This window comes from Tubulanus polymorphus, chromosome 5 (genome assembly GCF_964204645.1).
Source record: "Tubulanus polymorphus chromosome 5, tnTubPoly1.2, whole genome shotgun sequence".
In the NCBI taxonomy this organism is placed as follows: domain Eukaryota; kingdom Metazoa; phylum Nemertea; class Palaeonemertea; order Tubulaniformes; family Tubulanidae; genus Tubulanus; species Tubulanus polymorphus.
In genome coordinates this window covers 21,720,041-21,746,313 of record NC_134029.1, presented here as the reverse complement: position 1 = coordinate 21,746,313, position 26,273 = coordinate 21,720,041, and the positions used below count along the sequence as shown (strand labels likewise).

Genomic DNA, 26,273 nt, shown 5'->3' with positions numbered 1-26,273 from the left:
CTCGTGATATGGATTTACCCATTACAATAAAAGAAGTTCAAACAGCTATAAACAATGTTAAAACGTTCAAAATTAGTCCTAGCTATAACTTTAGCTTTACCTCTCAAATGTAAATAATGGTCTCCTTTTAGATAAAGCTTTTGCTTTCAAATACGTAGCATCGAACAGATTGATGGAGGCTCAAAGTTAAAACTCCATGTGAAAATCGACATATATGATTCATTTCTCAAATTGGTTACACGGGCCTTCGAAAATATCAACCTAACCTAACTCGACTTATCTATCAACCAAAGATCGAAGACCAATATCGTGAATTAATGGAGCTTAGCTTTTATTAGACTCTAAGAAGGATATTTCTGTCACATTGCAAAACACATGACACATCTTTTTACAAACTCATTATAAAATAGTTTTCTCTATATTGAAATATTCAAACATAGAGTTCCTTTCTCAGGCCGACGGAACCTAATTATCTAACTAATTATCTAAATATTTTCAATATTCGACTCAAAAACTATTTTCATACTCCATTCCACGCAATCAGGTAAATTTTTTAAACTATGTTACCTATCAGACTGGTCTGAAAAAGGGTGATATTAGTAAAAAAATCAATACTTTACTACAGAGGTCTTTGCCGCTGCTAGATCTCAGTGCTAGATCTCAGAGATAAACCATTGTCTTTGCTGCTTCGGTGTTTATCCTGAATCAGATTTTATGAGATAATCCATTGTCTTTGCTGCGCGAATCAGTGTTTATAAGATACACTATCATCTCTGCTGCTCCTGATAAAATGTTTTATAGAAATCAACCACCGATTGTAGAAGATTCCATCATTGAGTGATTAATCCGTCGCTGGCTCCTAAACTTCTCATCTGGGCTTCTGCAGTTTTCATCAGCAAATGGGTCAATGGGTATTTGTCTACTTGTGTCTTCTTCAGGCCATTATTTCCGGGATGTAGTTTGACTAAAACAAAGTGAAGAAAGCAAAACATTTCAGACAGATTTATCATAACTTACATGTCATTTCAAATTACAAGCCACCGTGTTTTTCACTTAGTTAATATAGTTATTTCCAAAATCAGAATTAGGTTCATTGACGTCAATTGCCGATTTAAGCCCCAATAAATAATTGCAGTAGTAGGACTAGTTCATCAATGTTTAAGCTAGTAAAGATAAAAGTTCTAAGATCAGCTATGTGGACAGGTAAATAGATTTCGTTGATAATCACTTATCAAATGATATTCATATGAGGCCTGAAATTTCAATATACCGGTAATTTCCATCTAATGAGTTTGATTCTTCTGTGGGTTTTTCAAATCCGTTGATTTCAGATGAGTAGTTGATTTTAAGCTGGTCTCTTTCTTATAGTTGAAACTTAGCTGCAATGAGTAAATAGATATATCCTGTAATCATGACATTTAGAAATCATCGTAATAACTTCATGTATATCAAGTTACCTTTTATGATTGCTGGTTTCATCATTGACGAGGATCTCCTAAGTCGGTCGGTTTCTGTGCACTGTTCTCTAATCGGCAGATTTTTGATGAGTTGTTGACCTCAAACTCTCGTTTGACTTTTCGAGTTGGTGTCCCTTACAAACCTACCACACCTGCCGTTTTTCAAAATCGGAAATCGAAGTACAGATATAGTTGCGTGATCGGCGGTCGTTTTTACAGATCTTTTTTTTTTAAGTCCAAGAACATAATTGGTAATTCGGTTCCAGTTCATTCAAACAATCTTTTATTCTGCCTAATTCTGATTTTGGAAATAACTATATTACAAGGTTGAAGATAATTTTACAATATTTGGTCTTTTTTTATGTAACTAGTCCGAAAGTTTACAATGTTTAATAATTTTGTCTAACTTCAATTTTTTTAGTCGTTTTCACAGTTTAAATAGTCGAAGCACATATTAAGTGACTGATTAGGGTTAACTTTTTTCTTTTTCTGCCTAATTTAATACATCGAGATTTTGGAAATAACTATATTTTACAATAATTGGTCTTTTTTTCATGTAACTAGTCCGAAAGTTTACAAGGTTGAATAATTTTATCTATTTTTTTACTGCCTAATTAAATACATCGAGATTTTGGAAATAACTATATTTTACAATATTTGGTCTTTTTTTCATGTAACTAGTCCGAAAGTTTACAAGGTTGAATAATTTTATCTATTTTTTTCTGCCTAATTTAATACATCGACATTTCGGTAATAACTATATTTTACAATATTTGGTGTTTTTTTCATGTAACTAGTCCGAAAGTTTACAAGGTTGAATAATTTTATCTATTTTTTTTCTGTCTAATTAAATACATCGAGATTTTTGAAATAACTATATTTTACAATATTTGGTCTTTTTTCATGTATCTAGTCCGAAAGTTTACAAGGTTGAATAATTTTGTCTATTTTTTTTCTGCCTAATTAAATACATCGACATTTTGGAAATAACTATATTTTACAATATTTGGTCTTTTTTTCATGTAACTAGTCCGAAAGTTTACAAGGTTGAATAATTTTATCTATTTTTTCTGCCTAATTTAATACATCAACATTTTGGAAATAACTATATTTTACAATATTTGGTCTCTTTTTCATGTAACTAGTCCGAAAGTTTACAAGGTTGAATAATTTTATCTATTTTTTTCTGCCTAATTTAATACATCGAGATTTTGGAAATAACTATATTTTACAATATTTGGTCTTTTTTCATGTAACTAAGGTGGGAGAATATTGTCTAACTTTAATTTTTTTTGTCATTTTCACCGTTTAAATTTGTCTAATTTTTTAAAGTTTATTGTAGTTTTTCTCGAGTATGTCTGAAATCGAAGTACATAATTGGGAAATTCGATTCCGGTTCATTCAAACTATCTTCCAATCAGTCTGAAACGGCAAGCTGAAGAAAAGAGCAGAACCTTTTGAGCAGAAAATCCTTTCGAATATCCCTGATCATAATTATCATGTCAATTCATATATAAGATCAGCAATGTGGATCGATACGTAGATTGTAAAAATAGTCTTAAATGATATTTATGAAATTCAACTCATATAGTAATTCATCTATATTCTAAATATCTAAGCAATGGTTGATTATTATAGTTTAACAACAATTCAACTAAAGCATCTATAGTCATCTCTAGGAATACCAGAGTTACAACAAATGTAGTAATGCATAATCAATCTTATCAAATCGTTTGTGAACTGTTTTCTCTTCAATCTTCTTGAAATTCTTGATGTGTCTTTTATTGAAACCCAGGCCCATCATACAGTGCAAACCTGCTAGTAATATTGGCCTATATATATTTCGATTGTCAGCTAAACCATGTTTGTATCATCAAATTTACTTCATCGTCAGTTAATAAACTTAAGAGATGTTTTCTACCCACAGATGGCGACATCTGTACCCAGTGAATGGTATTCTAATCCATTTCATTAATTCTAAATATTGCTCCTAACATATACAATGATTTTGTAATTATGATAACTAACTGAAGAGTGAGTGCACAGCCAGCATTGAGCACACTGATGCGCTGCCAGCATTGAACACACTGATCCTACAAGTTACATGGTTCTACAGATTTAAGAAACCTCGAATCATTTCCACAACTCGACAAATCCAGAATTCTGCAAAGCCTTAAAGATTCAATAAATCCCACGCACAAGAGACAGAGTTAAAACATACCCAGTATTCTTTATATATCAATCAATATTAAATAATACAGTGGTCTTATCAACCCCTATGGTTTAGATTTGAGCACCTTTACCTTATATGAAGATGCTGAATTAGATACCTAATCAATTAGTTAATTGATAATGTCCTAGCTATAATTGAAATTGTCTCGGACAATATTTTATATGGGGCTTGAAATTTCTACACAAGAAGAATTTCAGATCCGGTACGAATTTGAATTAATCACTATTTGAACTGCTAATTTTGCATCAGAGCTTTTGATACCTAGCTTAACTAACCCAGAATCCCCCAAAACCTAACTGATTCAACCGATCCCACACACACACATGTGGCCCAGTTAGACGCAGATGACATTGCGCGATACAGTCGTCTCATCCACTGTGCAATTTTGAATAAGTTTCACTTATATTCATTACATTGAATTAATTTTATTTAAATTCTAGGTATCTAAGCGAACCATTAATTAGTAATCATACTAGCTATATTTTAATTGTCAGTTGAACAATATTTATATGGAGCCTGAAAATCTACATGAGTAGAATTTCAGATGTGGTGAATTCGTCACTATTTGAATTCATCAAAAATTAAAGATAAAATAGCATATTTTTAGTGGTAAATTAGAAATTCCCTTAGCCGAATGGCTATATAATCTTTATTTCCCTTATATAGTACACTGTGTATAAGGACCAAATGACCTTGTTATGACCGGACCTCCCTGGTGCGGTGCGAGTCATGATGCTAGAAAATAGTTTGAAGGAGAGGGGTTAGTAAAAGAGAGCTATTAGCAAGAGGAATAAGATCTAAGTTTAGGATATCCTGTCAGAATAAGGCTTTCAATCTGACATACACAGTGAAATTGAAATATTCCCCCTACCAAATCCAGGAATGTATTTGTGCACAGATTCGATCGGAAGTAAATCTGCGTTAAATGATTTTGGCAATACGTATCAAAACTAATACAGCTGTATGAAGACACCATAGGTTCACTTAGATACAGATAAATAAATGTGCTCAGAAACACATGTATCAGCTACATTTTAAATGTCCATGGAATTAGAAATAATTTCACATAACAATTGAATTAACCTTAATCGATCTAAGTAATATGTTAATGAGTAATTCATCTTAGATTCTAATTTTCAGTTAAACTATATCTAATATGCGTCACTTGACACACAGTATGGCTTTTAGATATTAATTGAATCAGTTAGGTTTGAGTAAATTTTGCCAATAATGAAAAGCATGGCTAGTCGTCGTAAGCGCAGCAGTTGGCGATACAGAACTGATCAGTCAATGAGACTGATTCACTTATAGATGTGCTCAAATATATTATATATTTCAGCTATATTTCAATAAATATTTATGATATAAAAAGTTTTTGATCTAACATCAAATATTGAATTCATCTTAATTGTGAATATCTAAGCCATTTTTCCTGGCTGTATGCTAATTGTCAGTCAAACAACAATTATCATGTAACGCCCAAAACAAGACGCAGTGTTTCAGGAATGAATTAAATCAATTAAAGCTTTGGTTTTTTCTGGATTTATCAAAGTGTTGAGACCAAATCACTGTTTCATAAAGACCCGTAGTCCATAGTTTTCCCCATATAACACCAGACCTCGATAGAGCCCTAGACACTATCTAATGAAATTCATTACTACTATGTGTGAGGCAGCACACAGTATATACTGTAAAGTATGGCCTCAATCTTTATAAATTTATCAATAATTATTTGTAAAGAAAAATCTATTAACCGACGATAAAGTTTAATTGATATATCTTTAAGTAAAGCCGGCCTAAATGTATATGGGGCCTTGAAATATCTACACCAAAAGAATGTCTCATCTAACATTACAAGATATTGAATGATTGCTAATTAGTAAATTGTCCTATCTATATCTTGATTGTCAGTTAAACAATTGCCATATGAGGCCTGAAATATCTACGGTACATTCGAATAATTTCAAATGTCACGTAAGATATTGAATTTACCTTAATTGTATGTACTTACAAAATCTTTTAATCAATAACTGACCAATCTACATTTTAATTATCAGACCAAAGAATATTTAAGGAACATCACTCAATCATTTCGTCTAATATTGTAAATATTCAAGCAATCATTGCCCTAGCTATATTTCAATTTACTACCGGCCACAGAGCTTCAATAAAGTAGTGCGGAGATGGTGAGCTTGACCAACGCCTATGCATTCTACCCCAGATATGAAAAATCAACTTAGCTTTATGTATGTATATATTCCTGTTGCCATGCAGGATGAGGTCAAGACTGCCAGGTTCGGTTGCGGCAGGTCTTTCCGTGTTTGGTGGTACTTCAAGGTGGAGTCTTTTGTGGGCACTTCTGGTGGGCAGATTTTAGATGGGCCTTTCCGGATTAACCTGAAATGAGTAAAAGAACGATATTCTGTAGTTACACAATCCTTTCCGTATCACGCATCGTAATTTACATGTGTATCAACTTAACTTTCAATATTGCTGAGTTCAGTGTTCTTTTTTGGCATCGTCTTCGTTGTAGTCACCTTCAGCATCTTCTTCTTCATCTTGGGAGTCCTGAAATGAAAAAAAGAGAAGAGCGATGAAAACCTGGTACGGAACAAAACTAACGTCTGAAAGCTTTTCAGCTCTCCGTCCCCGGTCACATGCCGAGAACACCAGACAATGAGCCAGCCAGGAATATACTGCCCTCTACACGCCCTCACACAGAACGCGAAAACCAGAATGACAACGCCTCACATTCCCCATCTAACTGCAGGATGTACTGGGCGACGTCAGTAACTGACACACCTGTAAAATTGCACGAAACACAAATAGCGCAGTACAACCAGCTTGACCGGGTTGAGATTCAGGATCTCAACTAGCACTCAAAAGCGTGACAAGAGACTTCATCCACTGACCGAGGTTGTCACAAGGACACAATGAAACTAGCACTCACAAGCCGACGAGAGACTTCATCCACTGACCGGGGTTGTCACAAGGACACAATGAAAACTAGCACTCAAACTAGAAATCAAAGAGCGTGACAGTAGAATCATCCCTCAGCCGACTCAGAATACCAGAAACAAAGAGCGTGACAGTAGAATCATCCCTCATCCGGGCGGTCACAAGGACACAATGAATGCTAGTAGCGTGACAATCCAGTATAACCGCTCCATTTGTATCCCGCGCAATCCCGCAGATATGCCCGTCATTGACATCACTCAGCACACTTTGTAGATAGGTGGGGGCAGTGAGGCCTCGTCATCCTAGTTTTCGTGTTCCGTATGAGGGCGTGTAGAGGGCAGAATTTCCTGACCGACTCTTTGTCTGACATCCTCGACACATGACCGGCGAAGGAGAGCCGACGCTTTCGGACATTAGTTTTGTTCCAGCAAACGTTGAAATTCGACAGAGAAATCGGCCCTGAAAAACAAAACGGGTTAATTGCTGAAAAATAGAACGGATTAATTAACACGGAACAGTACAGGACAGCACAGAGACAAACAGTAACACATAAAACATAAAGACGTCGTTCCTCAGGAAGCAGGAACAGGAGCAGGAGCGGGAGCGCAGCGAAAATCGCCAGGAGGAGAATCCACGGTAGCATGTTCACAGTGTGAGTAAGCTGAGGTGAATGGTCTATGCTTGTGTACACCGTGCTCAGCCGGTGACGTATTCAATAGCGCGTGTCAGAATGATATCGACAACTCTGAAAACCCGCAATTGTGTCTCTATTGTTAATGGATTTACATTATGGGGTTCCACCGCCGGGTTGAATACGCGCCAGTAGTCAGCTGAACAATATAGTGGAGGAACTTTAATAAGGCCATGAAATAAATTACTTGATTCCCAACAGCTACTTCCGAATTTATTAGCCGGCGCCTGTTTTGTTTTTTTTTTTAAATTCTAGAATAATTTATGAATTATACCGACCGATAGCACTTCAGTTAAAGATTCACACCAACACAGGTCTTCATATCATAGAAACCGCGTAAACATTTACTAATGAAATTAGTTTATCAGTCACAACTACGAAAGGACAGTTCATGCAACCCGAGATAACTAACTCACACCATGCACGAGGAAAGCGGTCTATTTGAGTCATTGGGGGAAAACCCACTAATACCATGCATTCACGATTAATCATCATTCATACTGTTATCACAGAATCCCGTCAATAGACAGATTTTCATTAAAAAACTCCTTCGATTCAATTGAGGGGAGACATATTAGGCTTTTTTAATTACTTGGAGCACCGATCCTCTGAAATTCTGCCAAAAACTTCATGCTTACCACTCATAATTCGAAAATAAAACAAATTGTTTTCTTTAATTTTGATACTGGATTAAACGGTACATCATCGTGTAAATTTAGGAAAGTCCATATTAGAATTTCGTTTCTTGTTCCAATTTACTCTTATCCCAGTTTTGATTTTGATCAGAGTATGTCGGTATCAAATCATGCGTACAGGGTAAGTCTGTCCATGAGGATACTAGTTGTGATAAGTCAGACAAGGCATGATTAGGTATTAAAGCAATTCACTGAGTGAAAAACTGCCACCTGCCACTTTTTTCCGCATTAAGCGTTAAATTTTGCTTAAGCCTACAAAAATGTCATCATTGATGCCGGTCCTCTGATAGAAGAAAAATAAACTCAAAAGAAAAACCATTCAGTAAATGATAATAATATTGAGTTTATTAATCACAATGCAATAAAAGTGGTAATTTTCAATTTGCCTCGTGCAAATTCATACGCTCGCTGTTGTAATGTGGTCACATTTCTCTGGTGAAATTAATCCCTTAAGTTCCTTATAATCTTTGTTTCTTGGTGAAATAATGTACGTTCGATATTGACCCTCGCCATCAATGACTCTCGCCTTTCTTTCCTGCCACCTGAAATAATAAAAAGAATGTATTTCTTAGTGGTTAATTATTGATGTCGAAAAGTCTGTAAAACATTCTTTGAATTTATAATATTATTCAGCGGAACCTTGTTGCAACGAACTTCAGGGCACCAGAAAATCTGTTAGTTATAATTCGTTATATCAAGTATGGAAATAATTGATATTGTCTTATCTGCAATGAAATTCTAGTTTTGTAATAACTGATAAATTGTTAAAACGATGTTCCACTGTAAACAGAGTTTTACAGATGGTGAAAATATCTCAGAATTCATTGTCTCAATTCAGGTTGAAATTCCAAATAAATCCGTGACTGAAATATCTAAACATACGTGAAATAAACAATCACCAAATTTTAAAAAACGTAAGTGTTCATAAGAAAAATGTAAATCTCAAAAAGAGAAGGAAGGGGGAGCCTAACATCCACCAAATATCCTCATAAATCAACCCTTTTGGAAATTTGTTTATAAACTCTACTAGGACAGAGAGAAATAATGACCTAAGAAACTCGGTTGTCTAAATTCAATATTAACCCACAATAAAATCATTTGAAAACGCGTTTTAATAAATTCAAGTTCTTCCTCCTCGGTTAAATAATAATCATCATCATCATCATTGTCATCATTTGCGTTGCCGCAGCAACCGCATCCACCGTCGGCATCGTCAGAGTCATTTATTTAAATTACGCGAAAATAAAGATCTTCACCAATGGAAATAACATCATCTGACGAAATCATCTTGAAAATAACATCTTAAAATTGGTCTACGCTGGTCGACGAAAATAAAAATCTTCAAACGTTAACGAAAACATCATCATTTGAAATGATCTTGAAAATAACTATCTTAAAATCAATCTACACCGGGCGACGAAAAAAACAATCATACGACGGGCGCCTTCGTCGACATTTGAAACTTACTCATTTGAAGTCGGACATGTTCGTAGCCATCACAGGTGAACCGATAAATCCTAAATAGTTAATAACGGTCGTCTCTTCACCTCCTTAATTATCATTTACGAATATCTGGAAAATTAACATAATGCGTGGATAATTAACACGAATAAAACTCAATGTCTCCAAAAATCCCCAAAAATCTTTGAATTAACGACAAGTAGACTGTGCTTCAGGTGAAAAACTAAATCGTGTTGAAATTAGCCTTTTCTAGAGTCAATCTTTAAAAGAATCTTAGAGAATCAATCTTTAACTTCCAATAGTCGACTAATAAGACTAATAGAAATTAATTGAATTTGGTAGTTTTTTTTCAAACTCTTTAGTGAAAAGTTTAATCGTTTTTGCTGCAGTTCCGTCTGAAAAAATTCAGCTGAATAATTTGAGTTTGAATGTAAGGAGTTTTAAGGCAGAAACTTTCAAATTGTGAGGAAGTGTCTGCATCACGTTCAAATCCCAATTACAGTAGACTCCTCATAAATGGGTACTGTTTATCTCAGTAAGCCGTTTATTCAGTGTTTTGTAAGCAAGCTTTATCCTCAGCACTACCTTAACTTAGCTTCTAATTCAGTATCTGGCCTACCCAGTAATTGGGTAATGAAAAATCCTCATCCCAACTTTACAGATTTAGGCATAGTCTAATGTACAACTACAAAAATTTCTAATTGCCTATTTCTCAAAATTGAAGGAGTTTCAAGCACCTTTTAACAACTTTTTCAGTTTTAAAGGAGTTTTGAAGGAATCAAGGAGACATGGGGCCCTGTTTAAAGGAATCAATTAATATTAAACGGATTTGATCCCGTTTTTCAATCAAACATAGCACTAAAATTGGTATTAACCTCGCCAATATCTGATATCGAATTCCTAGAACAAATTACTACAGATCTCGACTAGTTCTACCTTCTCTGAAAGTTTCAGAGACTTTGACCGTTTTGTATTTTACTTATCAATTTCCAAACAATATTATTGATATTTTGGGGTCTTTGGGCGTCAATTTGACCCCGATGAGCCCTTGCACCGGGCAACAACTATATACTGGACTGTAGCTCTCGAAAAGTTCTATCTTTTCTGAAGTTTCAGAGACTTTGACCGTTTTGTATTTTACTTATTTATTTCTAAACATTATTTTTGATATTGTGGGTTTTTGGGGGTCAATTAAACCCCCAAGGAGCCCTTGCACCGGGCAACAACTATATAACTGGGCTGTAGCTTTTGTTTAGGTCTATCTTCTCTAAAAGTTTCAGAGACCTTGACCGTTTTTTTATTTTACTTATTAATTTCTAAACATTATATTTGATATTTTGGGGTCTTTGGCCTTTAATTAGACCCCCAAGGAGCCCTTGCACCGTGCAACAACTATCTACTGGACTGTAGCTCTCGTTTAGATCTATCTTCTCTGAAAGTTTCAGAGACTTTGACCGTTTTGTATTTTACTTATTAATTTCTAAACATTATTATTGATATTTTGGGGTTTTGGGCGTCAATTAGACTCCCAATGAGCCCTTGCACCGGGCAACAACTATATACTGGGCTGTAGCTCTTGTTTATGTCTATCTTCTCTGAAAGTTTCAGAGACTTTGACCGTTTTGTATTTTACTTATTAATTTCTAAACATTATTATTGATATTTTGGGGTTTTGGGCGTCAATTAGACTCCCAATGAGCCCTTGCACCGGGCAACAACTATATACTGGGCTGTAGCTCTTGTTTATGTCTATCTTCTCTGAAAGTTTCAGAGACTTTGACCGTTTTGTATTTTACTTATTAATTTCTAAACATTATTTTTGATATTTTGGGGTCTTTAGGGGTCAATTAGACCCTCAAGGAGCCCTTGCACCGGGCAATAACCATATACTGGGCTGTAGCTCTAAACTAGGTCTATCCTCTCTGAAAGTTTCAGAGTTGACCGCTTTGTATTTCATTTATGAATTTATTTATTTTTTTAACAATATTTTTGTTATTTTGGGGTTTTGGGGTCAATTAGACCCCAAGGAGCCCTTGCACCGCGCGAAAATTATAAACACCGGGCTGTAGCTCTTGCATAGCTCTATCTTCGATGGAAATTTCGGGGAAATTGGCCCTATTTTAGAATGTCTCCATAGAGACCGGGCACCAGTCTACGTTGCCGCCAAGTCCGGTTTCGTGTCCGTACAATAACAACTACAAATGAATTAGATGAAATAAGTTGTATATTCACAATTTAATTTTAACGTAAAATATCTTTTTATTCAATAACAGTGCAAAAACTACACATTAATTACCACTAAAAAATTTATAATAAATTTGAATCGAGTAATAAAATAAATTTGAATCGAGTAATAAAATAAATTTGAATCGAGTGACGAGTGATACCGAGAATCCAGTGTTCACTTCACGACGGTCAAATTGTCGAGTCCTTAGAAACGGATACGGTGATGGAAGATATGATGGAGGGGGATATTGAACCGGTGGGTGTCGACTCGAGATTACAAGCAGTCATCGACAAGATAGAAAAACGTGAAAAAAAGGCGGCAGAAAAACTGAAATCTGGTAAACAAGCGTTTAATAAAGATAATCCACCAAGAAATTATGAGGAATTTTTGGAAATGGAGAATTTGGTAAATATGTCCACCTCCCATAATACTAATACTACTACTTTTAGTTTAGATGTAGACTCGGGCCACAGGCATATTGCTAGCATAGTGCCTTTCAACTATACAGTACTTATACTAGCGAGGCTTATGGACTCCAACTGAATAGCACTCAACCTAAGTTACCCTCACCCCTATAGCCCTGATCGGACCCTAAACCTAACCCTAATCCTCTGGACCCTTATCGATCCTTAGCCTATTGAAACCCTAGCCTAAAACCTAATATAATTTCATTATTCTTATTAGTATCTTATTATATATAGATGTTGGCAAAATAGCGTCTACTAAAATAATGTTATTATGTCGGCATAATCCACCTTTATTTTGTGTTAGAATATGAAGACTTGATCAATGATTGGCCTATTTCATTTTTGACTTACAGGATGAATGGCCTGAACGAATGACTTCAGAAGGTCCACTTGCTTTGGATGAAAGTGATTACATGTTCAAAAGTCCTGACGATGTAATTCAACTGTTGAAAGAAGCAGCGCGTATCCTTTTTCTTCTTAAAGTCTTTGGGTTTGCAGCACTCCAGTTGTATGACTTTTTCGACGTTTGGGAAGTGTTGAAATAGTCTATTCGAAACAAGGGCATATATGTATATATATATATATATATATATATATATATATATATATATATATATATATATATATATGTGTTTATATATATGTGTTTGTTCCTCCCTTAACCTTCTCCCGCTGCAGCCATTGATTTATCAATGCTGGATTCACTCGAAGAAAAACTGTTGCAAATCGAATCGACGTTGCTAAAATATTCTGAGAAAATGGTCACCGATGAAACGCGAGAATCTAAAATTGATCAAAACATGTTCTACGCTCCCCTCAAAGGCAGGTGCTCAGATAGATGCAGTGTGAAAGTAATGGATGAAGTATTTTGTTAAAATATTGTAATATCTCGTCTTTCTTCCTACAGCTCAAGAACTTTGTGAAGTTTCCGATCAATCACCGAGGAGAAAAAAGGTAAGATTTCAAAAAACCAGATCTGTTCTGTTTAATGTTTCAAGTGTGAATCGAATACGATTTCTCATTTGGTTCTAATTTTCAGTTGTTAGGCGTATGTGTAAATTCGATCAGGGTTTCACCGCATGTTTTCATCAACTCGTTTGAAAATATTCTACTGAATTTCTCTGATTGGTTTGTTGTAGGATTTAACCGATTCTGTCGTCGAAATGAGAAAGAAAGCAGTCGAATTTTGCTCATTTCCCGGTTTCCGTAAAAGAGAACTCACCGAATTGCCGAGTCAGCTAGAGGCACCGCAAATTCTGAATCGCGTTTCAAAAGCCCAAGATTACAATGTATGTACCATATTTACCATATTCATTGAACTGATAATGACTGATTTCGATGAAACCCCGTACACCTTATTGTACGGTCATATAACCCATCTCTGCGGCTATATTTATCTCTTATTCTTATATCCTCAGCGACCGGTACTTTTCTGCCATTATAGAGGTTAATTTGTTTACTTCTGCAATATTTATACCGTAGGCTGGATTTAAGAAATTTTGGAAGAAGATTTTCCAGTCGGAAGCATCAGTGGCCATTATGCAAGATTCATTCTGGTGGTTTTTCATTGAGAAATTTGAGGTATGAAGTACATATATCAGAGCCTGACTCAAGAGTCAACGATGATGTTTAATCGTTCTCATAAATTCATTCTTATTTGATTTCAGAAAAATCGCGGACACGAACAAGATTTATTGTTCGATAGAATTGCCGATAGTTTTGTCGCCTTGATAACAAGCATCAATCCTGAAATCAAGGACAAATTCTTTCAAGTAAGAGTGAAAATGGCACGGCGTGATTATTGAAAAACGGATTCTACAATAAACAAATGTCTATTTTTGTAGTATTATAGCGATTGTTTGTGTCAGGCGATTTATGCAACTTATTACGAAGCGTTTCCTGAATCTCTGAAACATTTCAACGATTCGTTCAAACTAGAACTAGTGAATACTATCAACCAGTGGGTTACAGGTAACCATCGGTCTAATTTTACCCATATTTTTGTTGTGTTTTTCATTAGATTTTCCTTACATTTGTATGATATTGTTTTTACTCGAAGGCGTGAAGCCGATGCCTCAGAGTTGGACTCATTGGAATATTAAACGATTGCTGAAAAAGCAACTGCAAATTCGCGATGAAAACAGTATAGCTAAAGGTGGACCGCAAACTGTATCAACGCAATCTATAGAAAACTTCAGTAAGTCTTCAATTCTTATTACATTACATTAAACACACATGATAGTGATTTGTAATTGATCCAATTCATTCGTTTGTTCGTTTTTAGCGAGTATTGATTTAGATATCGACGGATTTGAGAAGATGGTCACAAAACTCGGCGATCAAACTCGTCCGCTTTCTCGCGGCGCTACCGTTAGTCCGCAGGCTTTATCCCGCGAACCGACAAAAACGACTACAGTATCGTCCTTACCGCAGAGCAATAATGTACAAGTGGTATCTACATCCAGACAAGCTCAATGCGGCACGCCGAAGTTACAAGTATTAGAGGTAAATAACACGCTCACTATCGGTAAATTCATCGGTTCTCGCAGAGTTCATAGCAAGTCTCAAAAGTGCTTACTTATGGAAAGAAATAGTCAGGCGCTTAAAAAGTCTTTTCACAAAAATTTCAAGAAGTGCTTACTCTTGTCTTCAAGTGTCTCAAATTATCTTTTAGACAATTATGTACATTGCAAATATCAATCTGTGTGAACAAAATATATAGGACAAGGGCTGCAGTCTTGAAATGATAAGAAAAGTGTCACTTTTGCCTTACTTAGAATGTGCTAGCTTTTACTATCAATAATTGCTGTAAAGTGTTTACTTGTGCTTCAGCCGCCCTTGCTACTATGAACCCAATCTCAGAAATAACGACAGCACGAGAAATAATTGTCGGTTTGATTTCAGTCGCATCAGATTGGTCCGGGACCGACTCTACAGCGAGTGATGTTTAATACATTTGGTCGTAGTCCGCTTGTCGCTCACTATCTACAGATGAGAGAATTAAACAGCGGTGAACACGTCATGAAAATGAAACGAACTGAAATCGCTAAACTACCATATCCTTTTACAAATCTAATTCATCTATTGAAATTAAGAAAGATCGATTGAGATTGATATCAATTATATCATGAATACAGTCAACCCCGGATAAACCACCCACATCGGTGCAGAACGGTATAGAGAGTATGGCAGTATATTAGGGGTGTTTTATTATGTATTTGAATAGAGATGTACATTGACGGTAAACTTGGCGGTTTATGGGACTTAGGGAGGGCAGTATATCGGGGGTTGACTGTAGCTATAGATAAAGCACTGTCACTTATACGTAATTGCCGACTTGACATACTAAAGTCTTGAAGTCCTTAATCAACATGATTACTGAAGCAGCACCTACTTATAAAGAATTGATTGATAACCGCGTAGCTATGTCTGATGCACTGAGTAAACAATATCACAAGTAAGTGTCTATTAGATAAAAACTACTGGGCCCGGTTTTATAGACTGGTGTTAACTTCAACTCTATTGAGAATGAATCAAGTAAAAGGTAATACTAGTCTCTAAAACCTGGTTTCAGCTTCATAAGTTTCATCGTAAATTTCAATTGATAAAATTCTTTGTACTACTACAATATTTTAGGATATGCGAACAAACAAACCTGGAATTGTTAGATATAGACAAACGAAAGAGGGATATCAACAAAAAAATCAACCGCTTACAAAAAGAGCTCCTGTTTATCAAAGATCCTCTCGAACTGAAAGCTATGAGTGAAAGGATACTAGATATGAGGGTAAGTGTTAAAGAATGCGGAGTTATCTGAGGGTCGTCCGTTACTTCATTTAGCAATATTCTCAAATATTTTGCGTTTAGGAGAGAAATGTACCGATCACTTTTACATCAGGGGGTGCAGCTGGATCTGACGAAGACGACACAGCACCAGATTCAACCAATCATCACACATAGATATCCGTTATAAAGTCATTTCAGAATTCCGTCCGACTACTTTAAGAAAAGTCAGTTACCATGTATATTTTGTTAAATGTTTTCATGACATAAGTTTTATTGTTTATAAATTATCTATTTATTAGAATATGAATAAAGACGTGTTTTCGAATACATAAATCTCCGTTCTCGTCTGAATTCTAAACATTCCATTATCCGGCACCGACTTCCTCTTCGTTAACAGTTATGCAACCAGGACCTGGTACACCTCAGACGTTTCCACTCTGAGCTTAAAAGGCTTTGTAATGTTCATACTTGCAAAACGATTCAAATTCAAACAAGCTCCAGATGGCTGCTGATGCACTTTGGGAATTCGTTCGACATTTCACTGGCAAAACCGACCAAATGATTCGAATACAAGGCTTGAATTCATATATCTATAAATACATTTTATTATAAGTGACAACAAAATGTATACATTTGATTAGCAGAACACCTGGAAATATAAAAAATTGCTTCAAGTCATGTTACAAGACAAACATTTTCTAAAACTTGTAACTAGTGGCCTAACAAACGACGAGACTTTCATCAGAAAGAAATGCCTTGAAAATGCATAATAAAAGTACAGAAAGAATAATGCAGTATAGTACACACAATTTATAATCAGTGAAGAAGCTGCGATTACACTACTTTAAACTGGCCAATTATCTATGATATAATTCATATGATATGTGTGATATATCTATATGAATAATAAAACTAAGAGTCCTTTTCTCCACTAGGACATGTAGTAGCATCTAAGGGGAACTTTGTTTATCAGAGTTAGTCTACTATTCGCGAACTTATTGAAACCAAATGTCAGTTAGTTTGAACTTTAGTCCGGAAATAGTGACCACCCGATTGAGCAGAGTAGACCAACTCCCAAGATAGCCGAGGCTGTGAAATGCATTACTCAAACTGCAGCGCGTTTGATTATAAGTTTCCACCATTATTCGACTTAATACAAAAACCGAAGTTCGCCTAAATGACCCACTAGTATTTGTATGCTAAAACTCGATAACTAAACCGCTAACCTGATGCATATCCGACTTATTCCAAGTTACATAACTGCCCTCATCTTACTGGGTTAACTAACCCAGAATGAAATATCTTTGGTTAGACTAGGCTTACCATACAATCGTTAATATGTTATAAACGATGTTCTAATGTATACGATAACAGTAGATTTACCCTAAAACATCTTAATAAGTAGAAGCGTGGAAAATATGAAGGATTATGAAATGAAGTGATCTGACACACCGATGATCAATATTATGTACGGAGTATTGTAAATGTTAAAGATAGCAATAGAACAATAAGGTAATATAGCTTCATGCAGAGTAAAAGTTCATTGTCATTAATGTCATGAGAAAACATTTTTTTTTAAATAATCCCTGGGATTCACAAGAAAGAAATGCGACACTAGTTTTTTTTTACATGCACAACAAATCAGCACCATTTATCTGAAGACTAGAATCATCTCTAAACTTTAATTATTCACACAAACCATAATTACAAATGTCATCTATTTACAAGTAGAATCACTAATAATCACTTGGCTATATCAATTCAATCAATGATTTTATAATCATCGGTAAAAAAGGAAGACATTCGTCCATTGACACTGATTAGGAAGTTGATTGATATGTAACATCAAAAATACATCTATTTTTGGTAACATGCACGAGCGTTTGTGCCAATTCAGTTGTTGCAAATACTGTTGATAGCAGAATTAACTGTAACAGAAGACTGAATGAACACCGTTGAACTAATCGAGAGAATTAAACACACATAGTTAATTCCTAGTTTTCATTTCAATTTTACTTGACTGTGAGCGGATGTTCTTCATATCGAAGATATATTTCATCAGTTATAGGTATTTCATAATCCGTAGTGAGCAGTAGACTTACAGTAAATATTGATATGTAAAAAATTGCATTCAATTTTGATTGTGAGCACCGAAATCATTTTAAAATGTTGTTACCGGTTACTTTATGACCAACATGAATCATAATAGATAAAATCTAAAGCAGCTTAAAATAATATTGTAAAACAGTTGCACCCCAGCCAGCAGTGTGCTAACTCTGATCTAGCAAACTGGCAGCAAAAACCTACTGGCACACAAAAATGAATCGGATAAATACTTCGAGTAGTAACTGAGCATAGTCCCTTCAGCAGTTTCAAACACTGAACTATTATAACCTAACACTTGTTTCATTCAAATTTTAGTGATAGGTAGTGAGGGGAAATGGTTTGATAAAGTGTCTTGAAACTTTCTTGCCTCATGAAATATGATAATACAATCATTCCCTTACTACGTTAGTAACACTATCTCAGTAAGTGAGGATTGATCTGTCCCTGCATAGTAACCATATCAGCGATCAAGGCGGACTGCTCCCTGTGTTTCTTTTCATCGCTTTAATATGAATCTGTAAGCAAAATACCGGTAAATAATATCCAGTATCCGGTTGAATTTATCGATAAGAACGCACCGTTCGAACAAACAGGGGATCATTCTTACCTCACTTAATATAACCCAGTTAGCACTAGCGGAATGAATGTGTAGTCGCAATTTAGTCACTGGACCAATACTAGGTAATACTGTATTCTGAGCTACACCCAGACTGAAACTGCCGATGATCAGGTAACCATCATTGGTGCGAGGATAATTGGTTACCGCTGGTTTATTGTCTATAGATCCTAAATCTTTATCGATATACGTTTTAGGCAACACTTCGACGGTCGTATTGTACAACTGGTCGCCAGGATGTTCGGCATTTCCACTTTTAAAGTAATACCTGAATAATCAATCGAGAATTGTGTAATTTTCTCGAGGGTGTAAAAATGTTCACTTCAAAGCAATCACTACTACTCACCCTTCAATTTCGATCGGAGGTGAAAAATTGAAAAGAACCACATCGCCGGGGTGAGGAATTAGACCCCAGAAGAATGTCTCTCCGCGATATGCACGATCTAAATGATAATAATGGAAAACTTTGAGAGTTGTCGATACTTCAGCTGGTGGATTCGCATGAGCTCGATGTAATTTCGCCACTACAAATGATCGATCCTGAAAATGAAGTACAATTAAAGTTATTATAATTCTTCGAATTCATTATCATAACAGACACAAAATCAATATTAATATCGATCTCGTGAATGAATTACCTTCAGCTTTTGTATTTTTCCCTTCAACGATGAATGAATTCCTATATGTTGAAACAATGAAGGTTTGTATTTGATTCTTACGCTAGCTTTCATTCTTTCGCAATGTTTCTACAAAAACAAAAACAAAAACAAAAAATACGACAAATTACTGGATAAGACTAGAAAGATACTTAAAACATCGGCTCAAAATAGTTTTACTGTTGTCTTCCACTTACATTATCTTTTTCAGGGTGACAAGTTTTCACGTTGAGTAAATGATCTAGGAGCCAATCGATTGGTTTATCCTTATAAAACATCAGGAAAAATTCAATCACAGTCGGCAAATCTGCTGATTTAAAAAGTTTCCCTAAAAATAACAGCGATCAGAAATTAGAACTATCAAACAATCTATTCGAGTGATTTAATATCACCTACGCTTACGAATAACGCTTGTCGCTTACCTATGAATCCTAATAGTGAAAATTCCAATAAGATCCAATCTTCCGATTTTTGATTGAGAGCAAAATTCTTCATCACCGAGAAAAATCCTGGCTTCGTTATAACATCATCTTCCAGCTGAAAAATGTTTTTTGAAGATTTTGTCTCGGCGTCAAAAAAAAAACGGAGGACCCATTATCAACAACGCCTGTATAAACATGTGCTAACCTGTACATAATATGTGCCTTTAGTTCTTGCATACATCATCAGGAAAGAGTAATCAAGATTCTGTTTAGTTCGCCATCTGTAAATAAAAGCCAAAATTGTCCATGTTTTCCAAAAACAATTGAAACACTTCCTCACTTAACTGGCTGTCAACTGATACACAACTTACTTGACTCGCTGTTTCGAATCGCCCAAGGTTTGTCGGATCTCGTCGAAATTGGGATAGAACAACGCAGAAGGTGAAATGATTTCCAAAAGACCGCTGTCGACGGCAGCTGGAAAACTGAAAAACCGGAAAAAAAAGGAAAGCGTTAAAAAAAAAACTGATATCTCGACAAGAAAAGTAAACACACACATAACTATATTAATGTTGTTCTTTCCTTAATTATCAAAAGCTGAACAAACTGAAAATGCTTACTGAGTTTTTATATCATTGGCGAGCTTGTGTATATAGTTGAGATCATCTGGCTGAAATTTGACAAGGAGTTATTTTAATTAGCTAGCGATAAAATATATGAAAATTGAAATTTTGTCGATATATTTGTAGGCGTTCTTAAAGTAAATACGGGTACGCCTACCTCAGCGATGAAAACAATAATGAGACAATCGTCTTTTTCTTCATCATTCAAACCATCCAACACAGATTTCAACGTTTCGTATAGATATATGACTTCCTCTCTTTTAATGGTGGGAATGCCGACTACTATTGACACTGTAAATAAACGCATTGAGCGGAGAAGAAATTATCATAAAATGTCCATGAATATTCTCTCGTAGAAGAGGGAATACATATATGCACATTTTCCGATGACATTATTCACGAATAGCAACACAATTCTCTAATTATCTACATCTCGTATGAGTTGCAAAGCTTTTAGTGAATGAGTTTCTAATATCGTGTGAACATCCTTCTTACCTTCCTTCCGGGAATTCGAGACTTTGAACTTCGGTACTAACGCTTCTGGATGTTCGCTCAGATGAGGCATCAGATGAAAAATATTCGGAGGCTGTACCTCGAGATTAGCTAGCGACAGATTCGAGAATACTTGTCGAAGATATTCGGGCATCCCGGCCGACCAGCGTAAACTGTAATATATCACACCCTCCTTTAATCGAGTTAAGTTAATTCGAGTTGTTTTAAGGTATTAGCCGCTCTATTCATGTGGGGAAATAAAAACATCGTTATCATGTATCAATCTGGCTACAATATAGACCGCCTATTTCATAATCACAGCTAGTAATTACATCTGTAATGAGTCAACCCATATCGCTAGTTGACAATGATGCTACCGCCAGCATCAATTTGACAATTAACAAAAGCTGCCGTTAGCAGGTTTGTATAATGATTGGACATCATTTGCCACCGACTGATTTTAAGTATTCTACATACTTCGCCGTTTACGTGACATCTGTTGTAAAATATACTAATGAATATCTTCGGTGCAAAACATTTTTTTGTGGAACGATGAAAAATTGAAATACCCTCCGATATACAAGTATGCATCGTTAGCCCGAACAGTACAGCTGGGCATAATTTCACGTTGAATATTTCGCTCCTTCGAATCCATCAAGACATTAATAAGGTTAATGATAAGTGCACATCTAAATTTTTGCACGCTGAGCTATCGTGAAAATTAAAATCCATGAATAACCGATGCTCGTTGAGAAATATGTCACATACATATATATCCATATTTACGTTGAAATATACATCTATATTCATTACCTTTCATTTTTAGCGCTTATTTTACGCAACTGTTCGTGAAGAATGTGGAATTTTCTCCTCAACATCATTATGTCGTGTTCGCGTTCTTTATTCAACGTGTCGACGAAGTGAACCCTGTCGCGTAATTCAGACAGTTTCTTCTGCAACAGTTCCTCTCGATTCAAATCTTAAACGACAAATATATTCCCATCTTTTAAATTTCGTCATCTCGATTCAAAATCAGACCGGGCTACACGAGTAATTCACACCAAAAATTAGAGTAATTTGGCATAAAAAAATAGTAGAATTGAAACTTAACTAGAAATTATTCTAGGGCTAGTTACATAGTTCAGACTTAAGTCCAAAAGCGGTCTCAAATCACAAAACTGGTCTAAAGTTGTTAGATTGGCTATAGAACTAAGACGGTTTAAGACGGTCTTAAGTCTAAGCCATGACTGTGGACCGGACCCTGAACTTTTAAGAATAATTTGCTTAGGAACTCTACTCTCTAATAGTAATAATCTTAGTCAGGTCAGCAAAATGTATGAATTTTTTAAATTGTTTATGGTTAATAATGAAGGCTAAAAGTAATTGAGCAACTGATTCGATAATTTCCAAACTTTTCTAAAGAAGATTTTCGATTTGACGAAAAAGAGAAAGAAAAACGCCATAAAATCTCATACCTGGTCCAGTTAGCACAGCGATCCACGTTATGAATACGAACAATAATCCCACCACTAATAGTAGAACACTTTTCTTGTAAATCCTCATTTCTATCGATGAGACCCCGAGTCGGGACGACCGTCTGCTTACAACTGAGTATTAATCGAATCGAACATGTAAATCATAGCGACACAGCGGCGGTTCGGTTATTATCATTGGCTAGCTGTCGTTACGTGAAACCGTTGCAACTGAGCTTTTTTTTTTAGAAATATTTTTTACAACCCATCGATAGTAAAATCTTTCGACGCTATGAAGTTCACTGACCATAAAAGCAACTCTGGTTAACGCACCGATATTGACGACAGTAGTATCTATATACATATAATCCATCTACTGGATAGTAAGTAGTTTATCCAGCAATTCGGATTTTCGGAAGAGACATTTTTTTAGATTTGGAAGACGACTTTTCACCGCTTAGCCGCGCCGAGAAGGAACACTTGATATTATGACTAGATATCATTTAAGCACCAGATTTTACGTCACACGAACACGTGACATTACATTATTATGCGTACATTCGACATATTCTCCCAATCATGACTCTTATCAAACGTTTTACAAACACCGTTTATCAGCTGTTACCATCGAGACAATCTTCACCATTCAACAATCTGAAATCGAATGAAAGAACGTAAATTTTCTTAACTGTCATTTTCCCAATTGGTGGCATAATTTTTAGGACAAGCCAATTATCAGAAATTGATTAGCGGTAATCGATTCTTTTCAAGTTAAATGCACAGGTGTTGTTAAATCAATAAAATCATTTAAGATTTCCGAGATCTTTGTAAAATCATCATCATATCGCTGGCTTTCCGGCGAAACGTCGAATATGAAATTTTTGTCGAAAATGAGCTGAATATACAATCAAAATTGCTGTTTTTGAAGTTTTATTTCTGCAAATTTGGTATGGATCACCCTGCTAATCACTAAAATACTCAGGCTCATTAATCATCAATTATTGCTGAATATGGTTTTTCTTTTTTAGTTTTTCTTTTTTACAAAGTGTCGAATACCCATAACTATCCTTATATGGGCATATCTGTTGAATATGGAGAATGAATTAAGTTCTTACCCATTAATTTAGTGCATTTTTGACGGTTCAATAGCTTAAAAACCTGTGATATTATCTAATTCACCGAGTATGTACTTTCGCAGCACTATCAAGATTTTCCCACAATATTTTCAATATAGTCAATGATCTGCTGCATGTGACTTAACACGTATCATATTTGTCTCTCGATACTTGTCGTACACGTGCTACCTAACTGATAGTAGTGAATCGTTGCTCCACAGGCACTCGAGGCTTACGGTTTGCCGATTTTTTCTCAATAGTAGTAATTCCTTTTAATACAAGTAATTTTTTGGAAAAATAAATTCTCGATTTCAAAATTCTTTTAATTTGTACGAAGTGGGTTTTATCTTATTAGTAGTAGTTCCTGTTTTGAAATTGCTCAGATAGCGTCTGAGAGCAACTAAAATTTCAAGTTTCTTTGGGGGAGGACCCCCAAACCCAACTGCCGGGGCGTCGGGCCTATGGCCAGCTACTCGGGAGACACTTTGAACAGTACTCAGATTTGACCCCTGGAAATTATGGAAATCACACAACCGTACTCGAAGGAAAAGAGAATCTATTTTTCTTAAATGAAGCAATTTACGCTGATTATATTATATAAGATTCTTTACTACATATCTGTACAATGCAAGCAATTGATGATTCTAAAAAATCTAAAATACAAGGAGTCGACAGATCCTGCAGCCATTTTCCACCGTATTCCAGTGTAACATCATTTAGATGAAAATATTGCAATAAACTGTTACTCTAAAGATGCTAAATCTTTTCGTTAATCTACAGAATATGACAGAAATTCAAAAGGGCACTTTCGGGAGGGGGAATGGCACTACTTTTTTCAATAAGCACTCTATTTTGGAATACAAGCAATACAGCCTGGCTTCGCGCCTGGAATAGCAATTGGCCGCTACTAATACAACCAGCATGTTGAGCTTACTCTACGTCTAAGCCTAAATCCAGTTCATAGTTTTATATAGGTAATCAAAATGCACATTATATTATTAGTTTAAATGAAAAAAAGTAAATTTTTTATGATATGTCACCAAGAAAAACATAACACTCCGTACATCATTATGAAATATACTGGTAGATAGTAGGCCTATCTAATTCATGACTACAGTCTGTGAGATTATGGTCTTCATGAATTCTTGAAAGTATAGGCCTACATAGCTGTACTTTGTTTCATGCATTCAAGGCTTAGTAAATTCACGAGATCATCGATAATAATCAAGATACCCTATTTGCATAGCATTATAAGGTCAGAAATGTACGGAGATAAGACTATTTATCAAATTAGACCAATAAGCGCGCCGTGGACATGAAAGGCATTTTTGAAGGAAATATAGGTCTATCCCTTATCAGGGTATGTCATTTTAAACGCCTGCATGCAAAAACCATAAGAGACCTGTTCAAATAAGTCTCGGTAAAAACAAACCTAAGCAATTCATAGAATAATTATCATAGGTTTCAAAGACTCGCTAATTTCGACTAAATTAGGGCTTCCATTAATCTAGACCATGTTTAGATATTAGGTTTTTTAAGTGTCTCTTTTTATATCTAGCCTTGATAATGTACTTTTAAATAATAGGCCAAGACGTCTAGAACGATAACTGGCTAAACGGGTGAAATAATTTCCAGAATGAATTGTGATATACTCCATATTTGTCACGTTCTCTTGTCTCATTCGATCGCTGAAGAAAACATCATCATGTTGCATCGAGGTGACTATGGAAATTTACTCATCTATCAGAATTTGGCGTACAGTAAGCCCCTAATGACAATAATCAGTAGATCTTCAGTCCATACGTTTTACAGAAAAGAAGAGGTTTCAGACCATGTTTAGATGTGTATAGATTATCAATTTTCTGAATCTCTGAAAGCAAAATAGTTTTTAGATGAGGCAACACATTGGAAGCAACATGTGCCACTTAGATGGTAGGCCTAGCAATAAGATTGCAAGAGTAGAGTGGATGTGCTGGTACATATGGAACTAACAATGTAAACAAGAATCATTAACGCATATTGTTAAAACACTTGAATAGGAAGAGAATATTGATTTCATTCACAGAAAGCCATATGCGCCTAAAATAGTGTTACCTAATCTTTAGGTGGTAAGATTTTATTATCAGAGATTGGCTGATGTGAAAATACTGATTAAGAGAGCCATTGAAGGGAAACAATCACTGGTGCAGGTTTCTATCCTAGCGGTATCGTTTTTGGTATGACTGCAGTTTAGGTGTCCCTAATGGTTATGTACCCAACCTTACCATAACACTATTCTTTAATAACACTAGCGCCACCCAGTGGATAGGTGACCCAAACTGCAGTTAGACCCTCACGTTCATAGTCAGGTCATATAATCAAGGGTAGTGTAGCCTGTGTATCGTCAGCCACTGTTTGATCACCATCATCGTCATCGATGATTACATTGGACGAACAAGGTAGAGGAGTAAACCAGTATTACATCTCAATTCTCAGCATCCATGCATCATAAAATATCGACATCGCTCTTTGAATTTTCTCTGAATTCTGAATTTTCTTTTAGAGGCTCTGAATCTGATGATGAAATAGGACGAGCGAGGAGACCAGGTTTACTCACTTACTAAATCGGGCTGGAGAATCATTCGGTTCAAATATTTTCAAAGCCTTGACATTCTTTGGATACAGAAACATCTAAAGCACGATGCAATACATACCGTATTGAGTATTTATCGTTATTTCGGTGGGATTCGTAGGTTTTGAACATGGTGAGGTTGACTTCCTGGTTTTTTGATGGGTTACATTTTATTGGGCTCTCCC

At 35.5% G+C, this 26,273-nt stretch overlaps 2 protein-coding genes and 1 long non-coding RNA gene across 5 annotated transcripts; 1 reads left to right on the top strand and 2 right to left on the bottom strand.

Moving 5' to 3' along the window:
- Positions 1–307: 307 nt before the first annotated feature.
- LOC141906023 (uncharacterized) lies at positions 308–1,593 on the bottom strand. Its single transcript, XR_012619288.1, has 3 exons — positions 1,458–1,593; positions 1,271–1,379; positions 308–964 (listed from the first exon to the last, which is right to left on the bottom strand). It is a non-coding gene; the product is annotated as an uncharacterized LOC141906023 (long non-coding RNA).
- Positions 1,594–11,881: 10,288 nt separating this feature from the next.
- Positions 11,882–16,302, top strand: LOC141905148 (protein FAM227B-like). The gene is made up of 14 exons (XM_074793919.1): positions 11,882–12,127; positions 12,543–12,651; positions 12,868–13,011; positions 13,097–13,143; positions 13,329–13,478; positions 13,672–13,770; positions 13,857–13,961; positions 14,034–14,160; positions 14,249–14,386; positions 14,474–14,694; positions 15,094–15,245; positions 15,569–15,646; positions 15,826–15,976; positions 16,057–16,302. The coding sequence occupies exons 1-14, from the start codon at positions 11,945–11,947 to the stop codon at positions 16,147–16,149; spliced, it is 1,797 nt and encodes a 598-aa protein (XP_074650020.1). The 5' UTR covers positions 11,882–11,944; the 3' UTR covers positions 16,150–16,302.
- Positions 16,303–16,367: 65 nt separating this feature from the next.
- On the bottom strand, positions 16,368–26,260 carry LOC141905149 (alpha-1,3-mannosyl-glycoprotein 4-beta-N-acetylglucosaminyltransferase B-like). 3 transcript variants are annotated; one of them, XR_012619246.1, is made up of 15 exons: positions 26,171–26,260; positions 22,366–23,016; positions 21,704–21,869; positions 20,894–21,063; positions 20,556–20,689; positions 20,396–20,445; positions 20,147–20,260; positions 19,981–20,056; positions 19,776–19,890; positions 19,551–19,681; positions 19,336–19,443; positions 19,044–19,237; positions 18,689–18,965; positions 18,483–18,596; positions 16,368–16,565 (listed from the first exon to the last, which is right to left on the bottom strand). XR_012619246.1 is itself a non-coding variant. In XM_074793920.1 (14 exons), exons 2-14 carry the CDS (start codon positions 22,451–22,453, stop codon positions 18,549–18,551), a joined length of 1,671 nt encoding a protein of 556 aa, XP_074650021.1. In that variant the 5' UTR covers positions 22,454–23,016; positions 26,171–26,260; the 3' UTR covers positions 16,599–18,548. The 3 variants fall into 3 exon arrangements, 2 of the variants coding, with proteins under 2 accessions (XP_074650021.1, XP_074650022.1); XM_074793920.1 differs by lacking the exon at positions 16,368–16,565 and having other exon boundaries at positions 16,599–18,596; XM_074793921.1 differs by lacking the exon at positions 16,368–16,565 and having other exon boundaries at positions 16,599–18,596; positions 20,556–20,680.
- Between the last annotated feature and the right edge of the window lie 13 nt (positions 26,261–26,273).